The sequence below is a fragment of the Gallus gallus genome, chromosome 17 (assembly GCF_016699485.2).
Source record: "Gallus gallus isolate bGalGal1 chromosome 17, bGalGal1.mat.broiler.GRCg7b, whole genome shotgun sequence".
Taxonomy (NCBI): Eukaryota; Metazoa; Chordata; class Aves; order Galliformes; family Phasianidae; genus Gallus; species Gallus gallus.
This window is the reverse complement of record NC_052548.1, coordinates 10,657,198-10,680,316: the sequence shown is the minus strand read 5'-3', so window position 1 is coordinate 10,680,316 and position 23,119 is coordinate 10,657,198. Positions and strand designations below refer to the sequence as shown.

The 23,119-nt window shown below is 52.2% G+C and overlaps 3 protein-coding genes across 4 annotated transcripts in view; 1 reads left to right on the top strand and 2 right to left on the bottom strand.

The window, feature by feature from the left end:
- Positions 1-14,891, bottom strand: part of LMX1B (LIM homeobox transcription factor 1 beta) — a 136,913-nt gene extending 122,022 nt beyond the window's left edge. For both annotated transcript variants that reach the window (XM_046901667.1, NM_205358.2), the window contains exons 1-2: positions 14,384-14,891; positions 13,980-14,166 (exon numbers count right to left, since the gene is read on the bottom strand). In XM_046901667.1, the coding sequence (XP_046757623.1) occupies positions 13,980-14,166; positions 14,384-14,522 (326 nt within the window). In that variant the 5' untranslated portion in view covers positions 14,523-14,891. The remainder of the gene's footprint in view (positions 1-13,979; positions 14,167-14,383) is intronic.
- Positions 14,892-15,801: 910 nt separating this feature from the next.
- LOC121107053 (basic proline-rich protein-like) lies at positions 15,802-19,251 on the bottom strand. The gene is made up of 2 exons (XM_040649154.2): positions 16,768-19,251; positions 15,802-16,579 (listed from the first exon to the last, which is right to left on the bottom strand). The coding sequence occupies exon 1, from the start codon at positions 18,116-18,118 to the stop codon at positions 17,168-17,170; it is 951 nt and encodes a 316-aa protein (XP_040505088.1). The 5' UTR covers positions 18,119-19,251; the 3' UTR covers positions 15,802-16,579; positions 16,768-17,167.
- Positions 19,252-19,857: 606 nt separating this feature from the next.
- ALC (protein) lies at positions 19,858-21,051 on the top strand. The gene is given in 2 exon segments (NM_204440.1): positions 19,858-20,281; positions 20,630-21,051. Coding segments are annotated over 2 exon segments (615 nt in total). The 5' UTR covers positions 19,858-20,065; the 3' UTR covers positions 21,029-21,051.
- The last annotated feature ends 2,068 nt before the right edge of the window (positions 21,052-23,119 follow it).

The window sequence follows — 23,119 nt, the reverse complement described above, 5'->3', positions numbered from 1 at the left end:
TTTGGGAAGACAATTTGAAAGCATTGTAAGATATCAACTACCTGACCTTATTTTTCCCCTCAAAATATGTTTCTATATTAAGCACATTTACAAAATCCTTTTAAATGTTTGAAAACATCATAAACATTATATCACATATTAATACCTGCTAGCTCAATGTTAAACACTAAAATCCCCATTGACTACATTCAGAACACTTGCTTGCAAATATTTTCTACAAGGTATTTGCTACGCACTCAAATTTCTATTGCATTTTCTTCTGAAATCAACAGGGTATGTGGAACCAGATTAGGCTCAAGCTCAGCCCTACCACATAGTGGTATTGGTCATTTTCATGTGAAACACTGCACTTTGTAGGCTCATCAGTGGAACAGAACTAACACAAAGGAACATTTAAAGGATTTCAAATCAGACACCAGAATAAGGACAATAGTGACCTAAATGCAGAAATTTATTTTTACTGATCAAGCTTCAGCAAATCCATGAAAGCATTAGGAAGTGCTGTCAACTATAGCTTGAAACCTAAGAAAGTAGCCATTCAAAGCACAGTAGGCCCTTATAAACAGTTAATCCACGCAGCTGCAGTAGTTAAAGCAAACACACTACCCTTCACTGCACCATCAATTACACCTTCCCAGAAAAAAAAAATTACACAAACTTTGTAGGATTTTGCAGAGAGAAGATGGATTCTTTTGGAGACTTGAGGTCACAACTGGGCTGTTTAAAGTATATTATTAACAAATAAACATTTATTGCAAAAAACCCTATAGGCCTTTAGGGAGGAAAATTGTGTTATTTTTGGCATCAAATGACACAAGCCATTTATGACATGAATGGCTATCACCAACAGACTGATGAAATGGCAAATGTCTCCCACTTAACTTCCCCTGGCTTCCTGAATAAACTTTTTCAAACACTTTTTTTCTTCTGAAATGGCAATAAACTCTGTGTAATTTTGGTTTTCTCTCTGTTCGAGTTATTTCAAGATCCGTAGCTGGAAAGGGTTGAAGGTACTTCCAGATGGAAGCTGAAGACTCCCCAAAGACTGGTAAGGTGATGAAAATCACATTGTTAGGGTCTGGGGCTACACACTGCCCTTGTTTGTATGTATTCCTGCCTGAATGACAACTTGCAACTGGCTTCCAAATGGCTGGGTGAAAAAGCTGAGGTTTAATTGCGGCATCCAACAAACTGAATGAATGTTATAGCTCTTGTCATTGAATGTATCCGCTACACACCCAGACAACCCCTGCCAAAATATGAGCCACAATTGGAACAGGCTTCAATTATGCTAGACATCCAATATTCATAGGACGTGCATGAAACAAAGACAGCCCCGCTTGCCTTGAGCTTGTTTTACATCCCTTCTGTAACACCATCACCAGCTTGGTGAGCTCAGCACCATGCAGCCCCCACTGCCCACGACAGCACAGCACTGCCCACAGACTGGGACAAGGCACTGCCATGGCCACCCGCCTCAAGCAGGAGCGGTGGTGGATGGGAGGAAGCTGCTCTGAGCAAAGTTGCTCTCCCTGTAATTGCCCTGGAATCACTGGAGATTCTCCCACATAAAATTAATGCAGGCGCCATCAAGGCTAATTTACTCCACACCCACAATGCCATGCTGGGGAACTGGCCCAGGCAGGGAGGCTGAGGACAGAGCTGGCAGGAGCTGCCCGCCACGCCAGCACCACCTGCTCTGCTCATCAGGATGGGCCACTGGCAGCAGGCAGAGCCCTGCCAATGGCCAGCATGTGGCCAAAACTGGGCAGACAGGGAACCCACAGCCATGAGACACCCTGCATGCCCCCCACAGGCACTCTGCATGCATTCCTCTGGGCTGCAGCAGCTGGCAGTGCACTCAGCACCATCCTAGTGACCCCGTTAAGGGCGTAGCTGCTCACTGCAGCCTTCTGTTCCCATGGGCTGACTTGTTATGTACTGCAGATCCAACCACAAAGCCTAGCAGGTTCAAACCAATGATACCAAGCAGTGATAACATCGCTGCAGCATTTCACATTCCATTTATTCCCTCAAACATTTCTACTGTTTGTAATTTTGCAACATTTTATATACTGCTCTTAATAACAACCCATCCTTTGTATTACATATACGCCCATCCTTATCCCCCCCCCCCCCCATCCGTACAAAGCCAGAGCATTGCTCGTCTTTTCACAAACTCATACATACAAAATAAAGCACACATGCAGGATGTGGTCCTATCTGTTACAAGTGCGAGTACTCATGCAAATGCCAACACAAGTGTAAGTAGCACATGAATACAACACTGCTCATGTCACTCCTTTGTGACTTTTCAAGGAGAAAAGTGCAGATAGCTTCCTCACAGCCCAGGAACATCTTGTGAAATGAAGTGCTGATGTAAGTAATTTCACTCATATGTGTGTAAATAAAAGTGGGAAGCATCCTTGCGAGGCCTCTACACACTTCACTCACAGGAAAGTGACTCCTCAGCACAGCAGCATCACTGCCAGTGCAGCCACACTGGGAGCAGGGACTGCAGCTGCCTGGAGCCTCTCAGTACCCCAGAGCCATACCCCAAGGTGCCACCCCCATCCTGCCTAGCTCAGGGCACACTTCCCTGGCAAGGAGGGCACAGGCAGTAGGCCCAAGCCCCAGGGAGAGCTCTGCACACCAGTGGGGCACCCATAAGCATGGTATGATAACAGGGCCTGCTGCTCCTGGGGCTGCACCAGTGATAGCTCACAGCCCAGGCCTTGCTCCCACCACAGCCAGCCTGTGCCCCCTCAGGATGGCAGCTGCAGCAAAGCCCTGGCACCAGGCCTAGGACCTCACACCTCTCCCTACCCAGTTGGGAACACATTCTGCAGCACTCTTATAGGGACGTTCCTCCATATGGCTTTGGCCCACTGAGTCTTCCTTAGTCACCTCTAGCTATAAAGCACAGAGTTTAAGCATAACAGCCTGAAAGCTAGATAAGACCATCTGAAAACATAAGGAAGTGCATACATTCTTCTGATGCTGAGTCTGTGTGATTGTTTGCAGGTAACAAAAAACAGACCAACACGTAATACGGTTACTATGAACAGAATCACTCTAGAACTTTTTTGCTGTTCCTTTTCTTCTCTCTTCTTTCTTCCTCTGTAATTATGCATTCTAATCATTAACAATTAGCGACTGACTGAAGCATTAGAAATACACTACTTACATTTTCACAGTGAGCTGTCCTAATACCATAAAGCAATAGAAAGCACAGCAACAACAGCATAGTAGAAAAGTCATAGGCTGCAGCAAGTGAGGATATGCTCAGATACAACAACCACAGACACAGACACAAACTAAAGAAGCTGCTTACCTTCAGAAGACCTCAGGTACACAGGGACCTCCAGCAAAACATCCTTTGCCTCCACTGCCAACCCTTAAATGAGGTCTGGGCAGGGGTGGATCCTGGCTCCAGCCCTTCGAGTCACTCAGGCACATTGCATACACCTGAGCTCCCCTGGGCTGGCCCTGCCTTCCCACCAGGTGCTCAATCACTGGTTCAAAGCAGGACTTAGCATTTCTGCTACAGCTGTAAACACAGAGAAGACTGCCAGCATGCAGAGAAACATGAAGCAAGGAACAGGAGCTTATTTCTGTCAAGATATTTGGTGAAGGCAAAGTTGGGTCCCTAATGCTCTGCTGTCAGTACCATCACCTAACTCAGGCCTCACAACTGCCTTCACCGGCTACAGCAGGAGCTGAGCTACAGGGTCGCTCCACATGCAAACCTTCCACTGTCCATGAGGTCCATACCAGGACCCAGCTGAGAGCCAACTCACAATGTTATGTGACATGCTTAAGGCTGTTTGGGCCTACAGGAAGCCTGTCCCTAAAAGCTTCAGTGAGCAGCTATACCAAGTTCTCTCCAGACATTTGCTGTCAGGAAACCTGACCCTGCATGACCCTGCAAGCTGCTGCAGGCAGGGCCATTGGCTCCTGTGGTGCTGCTCAGCGAGCCCTGACTGAAGATTTGCCAGCTCAGGCCCTCGCTGGAGCCGATGGATGGGCAGCAGCCATGGCCCAGCACAGAGAGTGGCCCCAGGAGCATCTGCTGGCCTCGGCCTGAGCTGCAGCCCACCACCCTGTGGCACCACGACTGTTCTCCAAGGGCCACAGATGATTGGTGCAGACTCAAGCCTGCATGTCCAAGCCTTCATGGAGAGGAAATTCAGCCTGCAAGCTAGGACAATTAATACCCACGTGGGGGAGGAGGGAGGATCAGTTTCATTTCACAAAAAGTCAGACATGCAAACATCCCAGCAGATACACAGACACTGGGGGTCACCGACCCACATGCAGCAGGAGGACAGACTGGGCAACACAGACCCCAGCTGTTGGAAACACACGAGGTGAGGACAGGGCTGCGTGCCTGCCAAGTTGCACCCAATGCTGAGTGGGACCCCTGGCAGCGGGAGCACCCTTTGCTCCCCCCAGCTCTCCGCCCTCCAGCAGTCCCTGCAATCAGCCCTTCTGCGGCTCCTGACCACGTGGAATGTTCCTGCGAGGCTCCTGGGGCCGGGAGGTGGGCCTGTTCCTGGCCAAGATCAGCCACAGCACTGAGGGCACAGAACCACTAAAATAAATAAATGGAGAACTGCTGCAGGAGAGGTTGCCTAACACTGAACATTAAGTACAAAGAAATGTCTGCTGAAGGCCCTGAATATTTATGGATGGTGCTGGGGCTACCAAGCTGCCACGTGCAGTTGTACCCTGCTGCACCAAAGGTTCCCCCAGCCAGAGGCTGCTTGCAGTCATTTCAGTGTTTTGTTTTGTGGGGTTTTTGTTTGTTTGTTTGTTTGTTTGCTTTCCATTTTGTGACTCACTCAATTTCCTGGTCTTCTACAGTGCTTTCTTGGGATTTTCTAATAAACCTGCTCTGTACAATACAGAACTAAATGGTCATCTCATCTCACAGGCATTACCAAAAGAAATCTCAGCAAACAGACAACCTTCCATGAAATTGCACTGAAGTTAAGAGAAATTTAGAAATCAGAGATTTCTAATGGGAAGTTGCAAGAACAGGTTCTATCAAATGATAGAGAAATGGCAGCTGTAAGCAAACATTATGTCAAAGGATAGGATCCCACAGGCTGAAAACAGCTGTTCCATGGAGTGGCTGTCAGTGACACCGCAGCCTTTCTCATTCCTGGGTTCTGGTGGGTACCATGCTGCAGCCACCGCCCCGCAGAGCTCCCAGTGACCCTGGCTCCACTGGAGCAGCAAATGCTATCCCAGCCACACCGCTCACATCCTTCTTCTGTAGGAAATGTGCTTTCTCACCAATATACAAGGAATGCACTAGTGCTAAATGTGTAAGGAGAAACTACTGTGAGCAGCAGTGATGCTTGTCAGTCTGATAGAACAATGTGAGTAATCACTAGCTGTAATAAATGCTTTAAAACACTATTAGTCATTTCTTCTGCAGATCTGCTTACTTCCTACCATAGTAACAACCTATAATAAAAGTAACAAGTGTGAAAAAGCGTATGGGCGTAGACTGTTATGTAAAGACCTTTATCTTTTCTTTTTTTATTCAGTGAATGCTGATTCAGGTTACGCTAAGAAACAAACGCATGAGAGCAAACTTCCTAACAGCTACCAGGAGGATTTGGTCCTCAGCATGTGCACATAAATTCTATTAGCTCTTACTGGGAGAGTGCATGTGCACGCTTGTACATTATAAATAATACAGTGATTGCAGTAAAATCAAGAGCCAAGCTCTATCCTTTGATGAGAGAGGATAGCTCTCATTGAAGTCAATAGGAATTGCATGTTCACAAGTTCATGTCAACATTTGCAAAGGAAATTTTTTTGCATATTAAAAATAATATGTCCTGTGTTTTGGAAGCAAAGCAATGACCTCCCTCACAAGTGTTCTCTGTAAACATGTTGGCTTGTTACAGAAGCACCAGAGAATAAACCCTTCTGAAGCTCCTAAAAAATATGCTATTCCTTCTTTACATTGATATTAAATGGAATTTAATCAATTTGCGCTGTAGCAGTTCTGCTGTATCTATAATGAAAACCACTGTAGAATTTCAAATCCACCAAAATAACACACTGGAATTAATCATTTTAACAATTCCTTTACTTTAACACAACCTTGCAAACGTCTACTTGTTCAGCAGCCCACAGCAAACAGCTTTTGAAAAGAGAGTAAAATTCCCTCTATTCAGCGTGAGCACACAGGTTTGAGGTAGGCTGGTAGACTTCCATCTCAGTCCTGAAAAGCTGTAACAGGTTTTGGATTCCTCTAGCAACATGGATCTGAACACTTTATCTTCTATAGGCTGGAATACTTAATGTTGCATACAAGATGCTTTATTTTAAGGGTTTTCCTTCTACATAAACTCTATTGAAATTGCATAATTTGCCACACATGGTGTTTTCATCTAATAAGGTGCATTTGGTATCCAGTAAAGGGCAGTGGCAATACATGCATAGTGGATATGTGTTAGCTGTGTAAAAGGAGAAAATACGTATTGGCAATTTGTTTGGTAACAGCCAGAGCCTATTTGTTTAGAACTGCCCATTAACTTCCAGGATTCTGTTCCTGTCTCCTCCTCACATCACGGTAGCAATGATGACCTGCCTGGACATTCAAAACATCACTGATGCCACGGCTGGCTCTGATCTCAAGGACTGCATCAGCCGGAGCAATTGCATGAGTTTGTCAAGATACATTCAAAGCAATTGCAGGCACACCAAAGGGTAAAACAAAAGCAAGACAATATTTCATTTGAGGAATATCATTCTAGCCAAAGCAAGTTCAAGAACTTAAAGTAAATGTACGAGTTGTGATATATATGTATATATATATATATATAACTATTGAAAATAAAACAACTATTGAAGATCTGCCTCAATTTTATCTTGAATTTAACAGAGTATCCAGAAACAGTGAATAATTTGCCTGAGCAAGGCAGGCAAGATTCAGATCTGTGCTGGCATGTATGTTATAAACAGCAAAGAAAATCATATTTAAAACCAAAAGTCATCTTGTTCGACCTTAAAGGTTTTGCTCTCTTGTGCTCTGTATTCTTGAACTCAGAAGTCTAACCTGATTTTTTATATTTCTTTTACACTACATATGAATTTATTCCCGTGTTTTGTTTTATTGTACTTAGTCATTAAAGGAAAAAAAGTGGTGCATCTTTCCCTAAATGCTACCAGTGCTGTTAGAGTTCTCACTGCAACATAATCTTATTCATTCTCTTTTTACAATACCTTCATGCAGAAAACACTTCTACTTTCTAAAAAAAACAAACAAACAAACAAAAAAAACCAAATCTAATATTTTCTATCAAGAGAAAATCATTCCTCAGTGACACAGGTGAATATTTGACAATCATTCTTGGCTCACTTGATATGTTTATTCCAACTCAGTTAAAGAAAGGAAAGTTCTGTTCTTCATAGCACCCATCTAACTGCACTGTAACTCCTCTCGTTTGAGAACCTGGCTGCCTGCAGCTCAGCTGGCAGGGCTCACCCCACACTGCTGTGTACACCCAACCAAACTCTTTGTTTCAGAACAAATGTGGGGGTTGGATATTTTTTAATGAACAAGACACCGTCGTTTCACTATGAATCAATCTTTGCGTTCTGAGTAATGCAGCCATCCCCACCTCATGCCAAAACAACTTTCTGCCACACAAACCATCCAAGAGCAATACACGGTTTGTTTACCTTTACTGGAGATTGCTGCACCACTCACTCCACAGCTTTATTTATTTACTTGTTTGCTTTCTTTCTTCACTGAAATAATAATAAGACTTATCGTATAAGCAAAAGAAATGCAGGCAAAAAGAAGCATTTATCCCTGTTGGTTTTTTTTTTTTTTTTCTGTTTGTTTGTTTTCTGCAAATTTGTCTCCTGACCTGAAATGTCTTTTTTAAAGGGTACCGTAATGTACTTTTTCCATCTCACCGGTTTTTAAAATTCATAGTCATTGTGAATCTGCACTTTATGCCACTCACCAAATACGCACAGTCAGCTCAAGCAGTACAAAATTGCTCTCCAACATTATCGTGAAATATTACCATTATGCACCACATTCTTCCAAAACTGCCAATAGCATGACACAGCACGAGAAGCGTTGTGCAAAGCAGACACAACGTGGGCTTGCCTGCTCTTCAGCCTAGCAATGATAAGCAAAAAGAATTATTTCAACAGTCCTCTCTTCCCCCAGTTACCCCACTGAGCTGCCAGCAGCAGTCTGTGCGCTTCTTTGCGGTGGGGCGCTGGGCTGTGCAGGCTCTGTGTGTGTCTGCATGCCCAACTGCTCAGCAAGGGCAGCACGTTTGGTTTTATGGATTTCCGTACACTGAAGGCCCCGTCCTCTTTCGGGTGCACTCTAACCTCCTGCTGACTTGCACTGTGAGCATGCGGGGAACCTGAGCTCACGTCTAATAACTACTTTATCTGCTGCATTCTTCATGCCAGCAGAAGGAGGTATTAAACAAAACGAAATCAATTCTTGTTACAACAAGAACAGCAGTGAAGAAAAGCAGGGTGAGTATAAATCTCACTTTTGTGAATTTTGTCTGGAATGAAAAATAAAAATTACAGTTGCATTATGAAAAAGCACTCCTTTTTCTACTGAAAATTTGTTTCCATCTATCTGAGCAACGTAGGCAGCCTCTGCCACCACCTTTCAAGCTCACGAGAGCAGTAAGCATTTCAAGGCATTTCTGCTTTGTAGCCTGCTCCACAACAGAGGAAAAGAAGATACTTTGTATACATTTACAATTAAAATACATTAATAAAATAATTAATCTAAAAACTTATATTATAATCGAGCCATTTTATCACAATATATTATTGATAACTGAAAAGGTGTAATGTGTGTCTTTGAATTAGCTCAGTAGTGTAGGCCAAAAAATAATGGCTGCAATTTCTTAAGAGAATAAAGAGCACTCCTATTCATTTTATACTAGTGAAGAAATTTCAGTAGTGTATATCATATGTATTGGTTATTTCTTCTAAGCTTGAAAGTTAAGTATTATAAATTATTCTCTTATTAATATAATTGCATATTGCCTATGTTGCAAAATGATCCTCCCTATCATTTCCTACTGCAGATAAAACTATACGTTACCACTGCAATTACTTTGTCTAGTGAGGTTGCCATGCTTGTCGAAGGAAACAAAATGTCTCCCCAGACTCTTAAATGTGTTCCACTCCATGACACCTCTTCACCTCAACACCCAACCCAGCTCTCTGCCAGCTCTGTTGGTCCGGGGCTGCTTCCAAACCTGCAGTTATCTTCTCTGCAGCCCCTGTCCGTGTCCACAAGGAGATGGATTCCTGCTGACACCATGGGGACTCGAGGGGGCTCTGCCTGAACTGCTGCAATTCTGCTTACGTCATCTGCACAAACAACAGTTACGTTTCCTCAGCACTCCTGCTTTTGGCATTGTTTGGAGGTGCTACTAAAGCCTGCTCTTACAGACAACGTTAAACCTGGCCAATGTGTCTGACAGCGCGGGACTATTTGCATTTTCAGCAAAAAAAGCCAGAGTATTTCAGACACTTCTAAAAGCATTTTTAGTGGATGACATAACTTTAATCATTACTGTACGACCTGAGCATGTGCCTACATTATTCCGCATTTGTAAGTTCCAGTCCGTCCTTACGCTGTTGCACAATGACACGCACAGGGAGCACCACTGGCCCGGCGCAGGAGGCACACGGAGCTGAGCGGGACAGCACCGCACTGATTAACAGTGAGCCTGCCTGAAAGGACAAAACAAAGGAAAACTGAAAACAAATAAAATCTTCCTGTTAGCAGACAGTATTGCCCATTCAGCACACAGCAGAACTTGAGAGCTCGAGTCACTTCTTGCGCCTTGAATTCTGCCTACATTCCACAGCCTGCTCTCATGGCAGAAAAGCTTTCCCTCGCTCTCTCTCTCCCTCCCTGTCTCTCTCTCTCTGCAAGAAAAATAACCTCCACGAAAATCAGAGACATTTATTAATAGGAAGCTTTTGTCTTATTTTGAATATAAAACACAGCTGAACCAGGAATCATCACTCTCAGCATTAAGCTCATGTGAAAGAATTTACAAAATCCGGGCGAGTTAACATTTACACAGCGACGAGGTTTCACAGCACTTTGTTTCCTTCCTGCTAGGTACACGCTGCTCCATGCTGCTCTGACACAGAAAGTACAGACACGGGCAAGGAAGGACTCAAAGATGAAGAATGGTACAAACAGGTACCAGAAATATAGTACAAGTACTTCTTTGACAGCATTCAGTAATGATGCAAAAACAATGCCTGACATATCTTTAAGAATCTAACAAAAATCTACATACTTCTCTTTCCCACTTCAAGCAAAACTTAAAATGCAGTAATGAAAAATTAGGAAATATGAACTGTGATGGCTCATTATGCTGTTCCCTGAATAAATGACCGCCTTTATAGCCTTTATTTTCACAACTAGAATAAGAATATGGATCTTTCTAGATATTATATTTAGTTTGCATAGATATAAAAATGTAACCTGAGACGGTTATTGTTCGTGGCATAGATATATTTATATATCAGCAGTAACTGGGGCAAATCGTTACGTAACAGTGAGAAGTGAGAAGAAAACAAAGCAGAAGAAAAGCAGAATCACAAAAAAAAAAAAAAAAGAAAAAAGAAGAAAGAAAAAAGGAACATACAAATGGAAAAGAAATGTAATATTAATATTTATGTTTTACAGCAGGAAGCACTATTATGAGTGATATAACAAATAAACTCTTTTAAGCAAATAACGTGACTATAACTACGTAAAACACCTACTTTTGAGAAGCGTTCATTCTAAAGGTTTCAATTTATCAGAAAAACAAACTTCTATAGAAAAAGTTGTGCATGTAAGGTTCTAAATGGGCACCAATCCTGCAGTTTGGCAAAGGTCTCATTAAAATCAAAGCAATTTTGTTTGACTCAGGTTTGCAAGAGTCCGCCCCCCTGGTGCCATTGTTCTGCTCCGTGTTTTTCCCTAAAAGCCCTGCAATCAAAGGTATTGTGTCTCTCAAAATATTGCATCTTAGCAAAGTAAATACTTCACATGAAATCAACAGAGCAGTATGTACTTCTCAAGAAAAAAAGTTGAATTGCACTGTTATAAAAACAGCATAGAATGCATGCACAGCAAAATGCAGGTTCTGCTGATAGACCAGTGGAATTTTTGTGATCAATTAGATTTATCAGGCACCTCTGAGTGCTTCAAACTGTGCTTGGGCCACAAAGCCACCCCCCCCCCCCCCCCCCCCCCCCCCCCCCCAGGATTTACTCTAACATTCCAAGCACAGGGGTAGCATCAGACAGCCAACATTTTTATTAAAAAAAAAAAAAAGATAAATATTTGTAACCTCCCCCCTAATGCCAAATGCCCTCATCCCGGGATGGGCAGGAATCGTTCCTGACCCAGTGAACGGTTTAAGGTCTGATATCTGACCCATCAGAAGCTTGCTTTCATTAGAAAGACGAGACAGCAGCTTTCCAAAGATACACACAGCACTTGATTATAGTCTTGGGAGTTCTGGAGAAATCTGACCTTTAAATTACATTACTACATACAGAAAATCTATTTAAAGTACATTTCAGCAACTAAGGTATTTCAGTAATCTTTATTCTCCCTCTTCTATTTTTTTCCAGAGATCTCTAAACAAGACTCAAGTAACAGCAAACACCTGATGTTACTGATACTGCTCTTCTGTACTGACACCGTCCCAGCTCTGCGCCCCCAGCACACTGCTCAGCACCAGGCAGCATGGAGCTGCTGCGCTGGGGACGGCTGTGAGCGGGACATGGCTGAGCAGCCGCTGCTGCTGCACTCCTCCTCCACACTGACAAAACCGATCGTCTGCATCGTGCCGCCGTGGAAGCAGCCCGCGTGTCTTTATGGCTCTTTTGTACTTCAGCTATCGCAAAAGATGGTTTCTCTACGTCTAAAACACTGCGGACAGGGAAAGCACGCAAGCGATATCAGCACAGTTTCACGTTTGCTCTTTTGGGCTAATAAAATTTCAGAGAAAACAAATTCGGATGTACCGTGTCTCCCCTCCCCTTTCCATGAGCTCCTTCTGCTGTCAGTCCTTGGGGGCACACACAGCAGGCCACCATGTAATGTCACACTAGGTGCTGGGATGCAACAAAGGCCAACATGTTGATATCTTTTTATTGCTCGTCAGCCTGCTCACCCCGCTTCCCCCTAAACAATCGGACCCCTTTGATAACACAGAAATTTCTGAAGAAGTTACATTTCTATTTGCAGTCAAATAAGTTTCTCTCTCCACAAAGCAATACTCCTATCAACTTGCTTTTTGACTTAAAAACGTTATCCTTACTTTTACAGAAACTAAAGATAGGACTGAAGCGATACGTCTATCAGCATAAATATTTATATTGCTAAATAATGCCCTTGGTTTGTTTGTACGTTTTTCAGGTAGACTAACAGCTATTTTAAATTCCTTCTCAATTAAGAGAAGTTCCTAAGATAACATTGCCTACATGGGCAGAAGTTTCATTGACCTCCCAGTAGAGCCACTATGGTGTGTTTTATCTTGGGTAGAAGTCAAACACAAAGTTTGTGGAGACGCTTCCCTAATAGCAGCCCGAGAAAACACAAATATTGCTAAAGCCTCAGCCCCACAATGGCAGGACTGCGGCAGAGCAGCAGAGAACTCTGGTTTTCTTTCATGTGAAGTACCCAGGCCCGTGGAAGATTCTTTAATAGCATGCTGGTAAGGGCTGCAGTATGAAATAACACGTTTTGTTGTAATTCCTAAACAGGGGGACATTTATCTGGGCCATTTATACAAGAGTTATAACCCTAACAATATTTATACTCAGCATGTCATGTTAGCATTTACTACCAGTTTCCATGGAGATGGATTTTCATGCTGTAGCTATGAAATGCACATTGTTGCCACTAAGCCACTTCAGGCCTTTCTGGAAGCCTGCTGAATGCCTGACAAAAGTTGATGCAAACCAATAGTTGTTGTTCTTTGTTTGTTGCCAGACTTCTAGCAGAGCCATATTATGTCCTAGTGATTGAAGTGCCCATGTTCGCCCCCCTCCCGGCACAAAAAGGATCCTCAATTTCGGTGACAAGCATGAAGTGGGCTTCTGCAGGGGAGGACAAACACCACGCAGGGCCGGAGCTCCGTCTCCGCACAAGGACACGGCGCGGCGGGAGGCCGCTTTCCCGACAAAGCCTGACATTTTGGGGACAAAGTGTAAATAAAATAAAGCGCGGGGAGCGCCCGGGCCCGCGAGGAAAGAGGCAGCGCCGGGCTCCTCCTGCCCCGCCCGGCCGCGGAGCCACGGTCGGCGCCAGCCCCTGCGGGCACGGCCCCGCGGCACGGCCCCGCTCACCCCCGCACGGCCCCGCGCCTGCTCCCCCTCCGCCGGGCAGATGCGCCCCGACGGCTCCGCGCGGTCACCTCGGAGCTCGCCGCCCGCACGCGGCTCCTCCGGCCTTCTCCCGGTCGGGTCAGCGCCCGGGCGCGGCGGGAGGTACGCGGATCCCGGGGCCGTCCTCGCGCAGCGCCGGCGCCGCGAGCGGCTACGGGACGGGTCCCGACCTCAGGCGGACGGAGCCCACCGGCTCGGCTGCCCGTGACGGTGCCCCCGAAGGCCGCGTGCGGACAGCCGGGCGGGCCGCAACGAGCCGCCCCCTCCGACGGCACCGCGGAGCGCAGCGGGTCCAAACGCGAGGACGTTTGGACTCGGCGTTATTTCAGCGCAACGCTCATTTCCAGGCGGCCGCTCCGCCCCGGCGCTGGGGTCCCCGCCGCCCTCAGCAGCCCCGGGCGCTGCCCCGTTCCTGCGGCGCTTTGGGCGTCCGCACGCCCGCGGCTCGGAGTCGGCTCGGAGCCCCGCGGCGCTCCTCCGGGCCGGGCCGAGCCGCGCCGCCGAGCCGCGCCGCGCCGGTCCGGGCCGCGCCGGGCGCACGGTGCTCTTACTGTTGGTAGTCCTGTTTGCAGTAGAGCTTTCGGTCCCGGAAGTAGCAGCTGGTGGTGAGGGCTTGCTGACACACCGCGCACTGCAAACACTCCTCGTGCCAGGAGGACTCGTTCACCCTCATCAGAAAGCGATCCGAGATGGGCCTCTGGCAGCCTTCGCACACGGCCTGGTGCGGGCACTCCGACCCTGCGAACGGCAAAGCGCGGCGTGAGGCGGCGGGACGGCCCCCGGTCCCGCGCTCGGCAGCACCGCGCGGAGCGGCCGCTCCCGGCGCGCGCCCCGAAGTGTCACTCACAGTCCCGCGCCCGCAGCGCGCGGTCAGCCCCGCACGGCGCAGCCCGGGACGGCGCGGAGCCGCGGAGCGCCTGCTCTGGGGCACGGCCGAGGAGCGAGCGGGACTCACCCAGTAACACTCCGAGCGTGGCCGGACCCGAGCGCAGCGGGTGATCTTCCATCTTGATGCCGTCCAGCATCTTGGCGCAGTCCGTCGGGCCGCGCGGGAAGCACCTCTCCAAGGACTCGGGGCCCGAGGCGATGTCCATATGGGGCGGCGGCACGGGGGAGCCGGGGATGGCGGGGCCGCGCACCCCGCGTCGGGCCGAGCGCGGGGCGCTGCGCTGCCAGGAGGAGGGAGCGCTTTTACTTTTATCTGGGAGACATGAGGCGCGCTTCCTGCCGGCGCTTCCAGAGACGGGGGGCAGAGGAACGAGCCGGCGCCGTGCCCATGGGGCGGCCGCGCTACACGGGCGCGCACATTGCCGCGCACACGGCGCGGGGCGGTCGCGGTGTCACCTGCTCCCGGCAGCGCCGAGCCCCACGCCCGCAGGAGGGCCCTCCCGGGGCCGGGCCGGGCGGAGCGGTGGGGCCGGGCGGCGGCGGGGCTTCCCGGCGCTCCGCAGCCCCTGTGCCATGCGGCGTCCCGAGGAGCCGCGCCGTTTAGAGCAGGGGCCGCGGCGGAGGAACACACCCCCCGGCGCCTCACCCCTCCTCAAACTTGCTGACATTTGAACTCCATTGGTGCGCGCAGTATCGCTGCGCCGCGGTGATCCGTCTCCTCGACGTCAAATAGTGCCCTGGCCCCGGCGGGCCCCCGCAGCCCCCGAAGCGCGGCGGCGCCCGGGGCGCGAGGCGGGCGGGCTTCGCGCACCCCGGGGCGGCCCGGCCCGGCTCTCTTCTGCTCGGCCGTGGGGCGCAGACCGGGTGCAGAGCCGGGGCGCGCCCCGGGCTGGGGAACGGGGACCGGGAGGAGAAAGCCCTGCCGCCGAGGAGCGCGGCGGAGCGGCGCCCGCAGCCCCGAGCCTCAGCTCCGCCGCGTCGCGTCCGGCCGGGCGGCAGCCGAGAGCCGGCGGCGCGGCCCGACGGCGGCTCCTGGCTCCTGCCCAGCGGTACGTAGCTGCGCCGCTTCCCCCGCTTCTGGCGGCCCCCGGCCGGGCGCGGGCAGGTGGCGGCGGGGCCCGACCACAACGGTGCAGCCCTCGAGCGGGAGCCGCCGGGGCCGCGCCCGATCCCCGCTCTGGCACCTGGCGGGGCCGGAGTCGCCTCGCCGCTGCCGCCCGGGTCTGCGCCGGCCCGGAGCTGAGAGCCGCTCCCGGCTCGGAGCTCCGCGCTGCCCACGGAGGGACCCGGCCCGAGGGAGAGCCCGGCGGCCCCGCGTCCCCCCGGCGGCCCCGCCCGGGGCTGAGGGTGGCGGAGCGGCCCGCGCTGTGGCCGGGAGGGCTCCTTACGCCCTTCGTACATAATGCTTCGTGCCTAAGGCTTCGGATGTGCTGTGCTTTTTCGTACTCTTAAATGCAAAAGTACTGAAACGCGTAGATGCTCCGTGTTTATATACACAATGCGTATATTTGCACACGATATACATGTGAAAAAAAATCAACAACCATATTTTAATATATCGCGCTCTTCTATTTTCTTGTTCGAAACCGATCCACGGATAGCGAGACGCACCGATCTCCGCACGCGGGACAAAGATCTCCCGAGCTCCCGGGGCTCGCGCTTTCCTTTCGTTTTTGTTTCTCTGCTGATACTGTTAAAATTTAAATCTAAGGAAATAAAAATCTGGAAAGGATTCCGCGCGGGGTTCTTAATGTGACCCGTGCTGTGCTGTGACCCCGCTGAAGGAACAGAGTTTATTTTGTAATGCTCCCCAAATGTTGATATTTAATAAGCAGGACAAGTGTTAACCTGAATTACTTAATGCGTCTTTTTCTGGGTCTTAAGATAAAGCCTCTTTCTACGCGTGCAGAAACAGCTCTGAGTGAAATTCGTGATTTAGTAAAATATTTTGGGAAGGATTTTAAGTGATAGAGCCTATTTTATTTTTGTTTGGGACATTATAAATCTGAAAACCTTTGTAGCTAATGCTGAAAAAATAATATACGATTATTCAATTCTGAGATCAAGATAAAAGCTGCTTAAATTTCAGACTTCAATCAGCGGAGAGAAAAGCATCTCATGTACATTAATTTTCTGTGTTACCTCCTTATTTTCGTGTAAGGATTCCGTTTCTCCACCACATCGGGCTTCCCACAATCTGTCTCCTACGACTACGAGGACAATCGCAGCCCTTCTTTCCTCTCCGCAATAGTTTTTGTAAATTCTCATTAAAAAACAAAACAACAACAACAAAAAACAATCAAAAAGGATCAACCGAACAAAAAAGAAAAAAAAAAACCCAAACGAAAATAGCGAAGCGATCGTGCGGCGGGGCCGGGAGGAGCGGAGCGGGAACCCAACATCCTCGCACCCCGGGATCCATTTCATCTTTGTTCTCGGGCTTTTACTCACAAATATCGCCCTAAAGATGGGTTCCGTCGCGCCGGGTGCTCCCATCCCCGCCCGCTGCCCCGAGAACCATTCGATGAGGTGTTACCTTCGGTTTCCAAAATGCTTTTAACGAAAAAAACAAAATACAATTAAGACACCCACGCGCAAAACCATCACAGAAATTAAACCAAGTCGAGCCCCGCAGCCCCACCTCCCGCGGCTTGTTTCTAATTCGGCATTTATTTGCAAGACAAATCTTTTTGTTTTGAGGTGTTTTGTTTTAATTTGGAGATCGCAGCGGCCAAACACCGCTCCCTGTTTCCCGAACGAAGCGGCGGAGCGGAGAGAAGCGGCTCAGGGCTGCGGCCACCACGAGAGCTCCGCGGCCGCCGCAGCCCCGCGCGAAGCGCCGCTTCGGGCCTCAGTCGGACCCCGTGCGGGACCGCTCCGCTCGGCGCTGTGCGCGCGTTCGGGATAGCGTGGGGCCCCGCGTTACTCGAAGGGACGGAGACAGAGAAGCCCCGCGATTTTTCTGCCTTAAGCGCGCGGTCCCCGCGCGGCTGTGCGGATGACCGCGCGTTCCGGAGCGTGCGGCCCCTCCGTGTTCGCTTATTCTGCTGAGTTCCCGGCTGGGGGCGAGCAGGCGAGCAGTCCCGGGGGCTCGAGGGGATCCTCGCGGGACTGGAGTTGGCTGCGCCGGCAGTGCGGGCGGTCTCGCGAGCGGCGGTCGTGGGCCCCGGGTGCGGGTGGGCTTCCCGCAGTCGCTGGAGGCGACGATCCCGCCGCGGCCGAACCCGGCCCGGCCCGGCCCGGCCCGGCCCGGCCCCGAGCGCAGCCTGCCCCCTGCCGGCGCGCGGAGGCACGGCCCGGGGCACCGCGGGAGCTGCGGGGCCGGGAGCGAACCGGGGTCAGCCGGGGCGCGGCGAGCTCGGGACTCCCGAGGCCGGCGGGCGCGATCCCGGGGCTGCCCCGTGCGGAGCTGCCCGGGCCGCTCATCCCCGACTCGGGCACCGCCGCCTCCCGCCGGCACCGGCTGCGTTGCCACGGCCGTGCGGAGCGCGGACGGTGATGGGGTCGCGGGGTTCAGAGGCTTTCCTTTTTTTTTTTTTTTTTTTTTCCCTCGCAGCGGCGCTGCGCGCTCCGCACGGCCTCGGCATCGACCATCGCTACGCGGGGAGCAGCCCGCTGCGGGGCGATCCCGACGTGGGCCCGGGCGCCGACAGCGGCGGAGCCCGCGGAGTCCCCGAGCAGCCCCGTCGGCCAATGCGGCTCTGAGTCGCTCTGCCGTCCGCCCTCCGTCCCGCACCGCACTGCGGGGCCACTCGGAGCGGTTGGCGGGTGCGCCCGGTGCTGACGGATGTAGCCCGTGCATCCTCCCTCGGAAGGATAAATGTAAGCGAGCCGCAAAGTGTAGTTACTGCTAACAATAACAATAAATTACCGGGCTGCCGCTCGGTGGCACAAACAAATGATCTCCGCGCACAACGCGGTGCCTCCCCGCGCCTCGAAGCCACCCCTCCCCGGGGCTCGGTCCGCAGCCCCGGCAGCAGGTGGGGGGCGGCAGCGGGGACGCCCGGTGCCCGTAGGGCAGAGGGAAGGGGACCGGAGCTGGCGCCCCGCGGGATGTCAGAGGGTCCCACCCGGGGGCTCCGAGAGCCGTCGACAGAGCGCGGTCCGGGCCGCGCCGTGGGGAAGACGGAGAGCGCCGCACCGCCACTTTAATTAAGCGGGATCTCTTTGATATAGGCAGCCCGATGCTATCTCTGTTGTTCCCTTCTCGGCAGCTTTTGGGTAGGAAAATTGCTGAGAAAGCGGCATCGCACGGGGCCGCGAAGCGCCAGATCGCCCCGGGTGGGTCCCGGTGCGTGCGAGTGCGCGGCGCGCTGGGAGTTCCAGCCCTGCCGAGGTGCGGTGCGCGCTGTGTATATTTTCGGGGGGCCTGGAGGAACGAGAGTCAATTTACCATGATTAAAGGCACAAGCAAGAAGGCGCCATGCATTTGCATGCGCCTTCATCTTTTTTAAGTAAATTTTTGAGGGCAGCGTGGCAGACGGAGCCGGGCCCCGCGTTCTCTCCGTGCCGGCGGAGCGCCTCCCGTATTGCTGAGTGCCGCAGGCCTCGGACCCTCCGTCCGCCCGAAGGAGCGGCGACCCCGGGGCCCGTCGGGGCGGTCCCCGCCCGGCGCGGAGCCGCTCCGCCGCCTTCTCTCCCCGCCGGCGCGGGCCCGGATCCGCGGGAGGTGCCAAGTCAGCCCCACGCAATGGGCCCAGTCCGGCGACAGGCGAGGCCCCGCGCTGCGCTCCTCGCGCCGCAGGCAAGCGGCTCGCCCGGCGCCGGAACCTCCGGGCCGGGGTTTACCCGCGAACGGGGCCGCGTATGGGGCATCTCGACCTCCTCCGACCCGACCTCCAAGTCCCCCAGGCATCCCCGGCGCGTGAGGGTCCTCATCCCGCGCCCCTCTGCCCCGGGCGCTGCCCCGCCCGCCAGCGGCCGCAGTGAGAAGGCGGCTGTCGTGTCTGGCCCGGCGCCGGGCAGGGGCTGAGCTCGGAGCCCAGAGACGGCGACGGCGGAAAACGTGCCCGCGTCGCCACGCGTTCTCCCGGCTCCGGTCCCAGTTCACATCACACCGAGCCGGACCCCGACCTCGCCCCCACCGTCAATCCGCAGTCGCCCTCCCGGGCACCCCGCGCTCGCGGGGCAGGACGGCCTGGGCCCGGCTGGCAGCAGCGTGGCGCGCACATGTGGTCCGGCGGCAGCCGGTGCCAGGTGCAGGGCTGGGGGCAGAGTTTACCGCCGAGTTCTGATGGCTTCGCGCGTTTCCCAGCCCGGGGGAGGGCGGGGGTCCTTTTCCCAGTTCAGGGCAAATACCTTCATTTCACTGGGAAATTTAACCTCTCCTTGGAGTTGGATCCATTATACGGGTTTAATATCCGCTCTTTTACAGCTCAGCGTTGTAAAGGCAGCAGCCAGGTCTGTGAACTCTGACATGTGCACCCGGGGGGGTGGGGGGGGGACCTGCGGCGCGGGGCGCGCCTGGAGCGCAGCCTTTCATCTGCTGGGCCGCCGACCGGCGGGGGAGGGGGGGGGGACGGGGGCGGGCGACCGCTGCCCCGGGGTTGCGGGACGGGTCCGAAGCGCCCGCGCTCCCCCTCGGGCTCTCGGCGCGGCCTCGGGAATTCCGCAGCTCAGCGGGCTGGGGGTGAGGCGGGGGCCGTGCCGGGCCCGGTGTGCTCCTGCTGGTGGGGCTCGGCAGGTGCCCGTATCGCCGTGTGTGCATCGAGCCCAGCGCTGGGCGCGCTGCCGGAGCCGTCCGTCTCGAATGCTCCGCAGCCGTCGGTCACCGACGAGGCAGCGCCCGCACGGTTACCAGCCGTCACACGCTCCGCAGATCCGCACCTCCCGCACCGGCGGGAACCTCACCAGAAGCCCGGCGGGGCGCGCTGCGCCGCGCAAGAAGGCCGAGGTGCCCCGCAGCCGCAAGAAGAAACGAGTGTACCCCGAATCTTCCGCTTTTATTTTCCCCGCAGATCGGCAGGTGCGTGGGGCTGCCCGGGAGGGGGCGCGGGACCAGCGCTGCCCGCGGAACCGTGCCGAGCCGAGCCGTCGGGGCCTCGGGGGCAGCGCCGGGAGCCGCTGAGCCGAGGCAGCTCCTGCGGGCAGCCCGCAGTTCGGTACGTGCGGTGCGCTCCGTCCGCACAGCGGTCCCCGCTCCGGCCCGGGCTGCAGGTAGCGCCGGGGACTCCGACGGCTCGGCTCAGTAGGGACGGGAGGGCAGGCGGCTCACCTGGAAAGGACGGAGCTGCCCGCTCCTCTGCTTTGCGGACACACTGTGGGGTCACATCTATACCTTTAATCGACAAATCTAATAAAAGCCCATTTTCAGGAGCAAACGAAATCCAACAACGAGAATTCATTTTCTGTCCGGGCTGGGCAGCCGCTCGCCTACGACCAACGTCTCCTGCTGCCTCGCCGACGGGAGCGCGGATGCCAACCGCCGTCGGCCGCTCTCTTCCCTGCACGACGGCGCCGCCACGGCTCTGCTGCCGTCCCGGGATTTCCTAAGAGCCGCGCACCTTCCGCGGGAAGCCGAGAGCGGAGCCCCGGCCGGTGCGTGTCCGCAGCCCTCCGGGGGTTCCCGGCTCCGCGCCCGCGGTTCACTGCCAAAGTTCGGCTCGGCGCTGCGCACGGCTCGACGGGGCTTCCTCTTTACACGGCTGCAGCCGTCGCTCTCGCGGTGCTCCTACTCTGCCTGTTGCTTCCCAAAGGGAGAAATGCAAAATAAAGATCGAAAGCAGACAGAAAAAGAAGAGGGCTTCACGTGCGAGATAGTATATCTTTTCACGTAAGATATTAATAGTTATCAGCAAATATAATCAGTAGGTGGTTTTGTTACGTTACATAGTAGGGGTCTCTTTGCTTTGGATCTCCTTCACCAGCTTTGTAAATAGAAAACGATCACATTAAATGGGGAGATATCAGAAACCGTGCAAATAAGTAACGCTGTTAACCTCGCCAGCCTGAGAATTCCCTGGAATAGCAGAGCTGAGCGTTCCTTTCTGGTTTATATTAGTGATTATTGCACTGTCATTAAAGAATGCAGTGGTGGAAATATTTGCTTCGGGACTCCAAGCACACGCGGTACGACAAGAGGGAAGGAAATCACTGGAGTGTGTGTGTGTGCCACACAGAACGCAGAGTAACGCTGAAGCAAATATCCCAAACCGGGAGAAGTGCTCCGGGAGCGCTGCTCGCTCCGTGCCCCGCGCTGCAGTGCTGAGCTCCCGCCGCTCTCATTTCAGATGCAGTTCACTTACGGGCTCCCGTTTCCAAGATCCGCACCACACAACGCTGGCAGTTTGTCATGAAGAGCAGTTGCGTGATGTAATTCCACAACATGACATGTTCTCACCTGATGCCAGCTGATCACTCTAAAGATGCACACGAAGCTGCAGGCTCTTCTGGCAGCGTTTTCTTGTCCTGTCTCTTTCCCTTGCATGTCTGCGTTTATCTGACACGCTGCATACTGGCAAGACGAGACTCGGAGCGGCCCTTGGAGGTCTTTATTAGAAGTCAGGGCTCCGATCGCCCCGCACCGGCTCGGTAATTTTTGAAAGAGAACTGCCGTGCCGACAACTGCGGTCCGCCCTCATTTTGCCCCGCGTTGGGTAAGCGGGAGCCGTGGGAGAACGCGGTGATTTTCAATCCGTTGTCAGTGAGCACAGCGCTTACATTCCCAGGTAACGAGAAATAGTAAGTGTGCGTAAAGCCGGCTGTGGCAGCTGATTGAAGAGTAATCTCTTTGAAAGGTGTTTTCCTAAAAGAAATCCTCTGATCCCAGGGCTCAAAGGTTATCGTGAACAATAAACACTTTCACCTTTAGCCTCACTGAGACAATTGCAGATGAACCAATTTGACACGTCCGCACTACAGATTTGCTCCCCTCGTTATTTTAGCATTCTTATTTTTGGTAAAAACGGAGGAGTGCTTTTGGATCTTCCTGCTTCTTTTCTTTCTTCCTTTCTTCCTTTCTTTCTTCCTTTCTTTCTTTCTTTCCTTTTTCTTCTTCTTTTTTTTTTCCCTCTTTTTTCTCTTTCTGCCTTCCTTTCTTTCTTTCCTTTTCTTTTCCTGGAGATGTGGCTTTATCGTACACTTCAGTGTAGCTTTGCGTGCAGAAAACCGAGAACGAGCAGAGGTCAGTGGAGCCGTTTTGGCGGCTCAGAGCCCGACTTTGTGTTTTGTTTTCCCCCGGAGATTTCCCGGAACCCCAAATATTGTGGAGTTCAATATTTGTGTAATAGCCGGGTTGTGTCCGAGGGGGGATCCCGTTGTATGATAACTGTGTAGTAGAACACTCACGTTTACCACAAATTTAGAGCACCCTTTTAACCTGCGCCAAAAGGGACTAAAAAGCAGTGAACTGAAACAGGGAACAGAGAACTTCAAGGCGAATTTTCCGTGCGATCCCCGCAGACGCGAACGCGTTGGGTCGCGGTTCCCTTCACCTGCGGGCGCGGGCGGCAGTGAGCCGTCCCCAAAGCGCCCATCCCGCACTTCTGAAGCAGTGACTTCCATAGGATGAGTTCTAATTTGCTCAGGAATTCGCCCACACGGAGGTAAACACCTTTTCAACCCTCGGCGTTGTTTTAGGAAAGCTCGAATTAGGAGAGAAAATTCAAAATTAAAACCTCAGACCCAAGAAGCTTGTCCCGTAAGCCAATAGATAAAGGCATTTACACTTCTAATTTTGGATGCCACGTTGTGCTTAAATGAACGGGATTATTACCCCCAGGTGGAAAAAAATGTCTCCGAAGAGTCTGAGCGCCTTCAGAACGCTCCGCCCGGGCCGGCAGCCACCGCAGCGGCGCTTCAACCG

Excerpts from the sequence above, each read along its gene's own strand:
- LOC121107053 (XM_040649154.2), bottom strand. The coding sequence starts at position 18,118 with ATGCACGGGCTACATCCGTCAGCACCGGGCGCACCCGCCAACCGCTCC.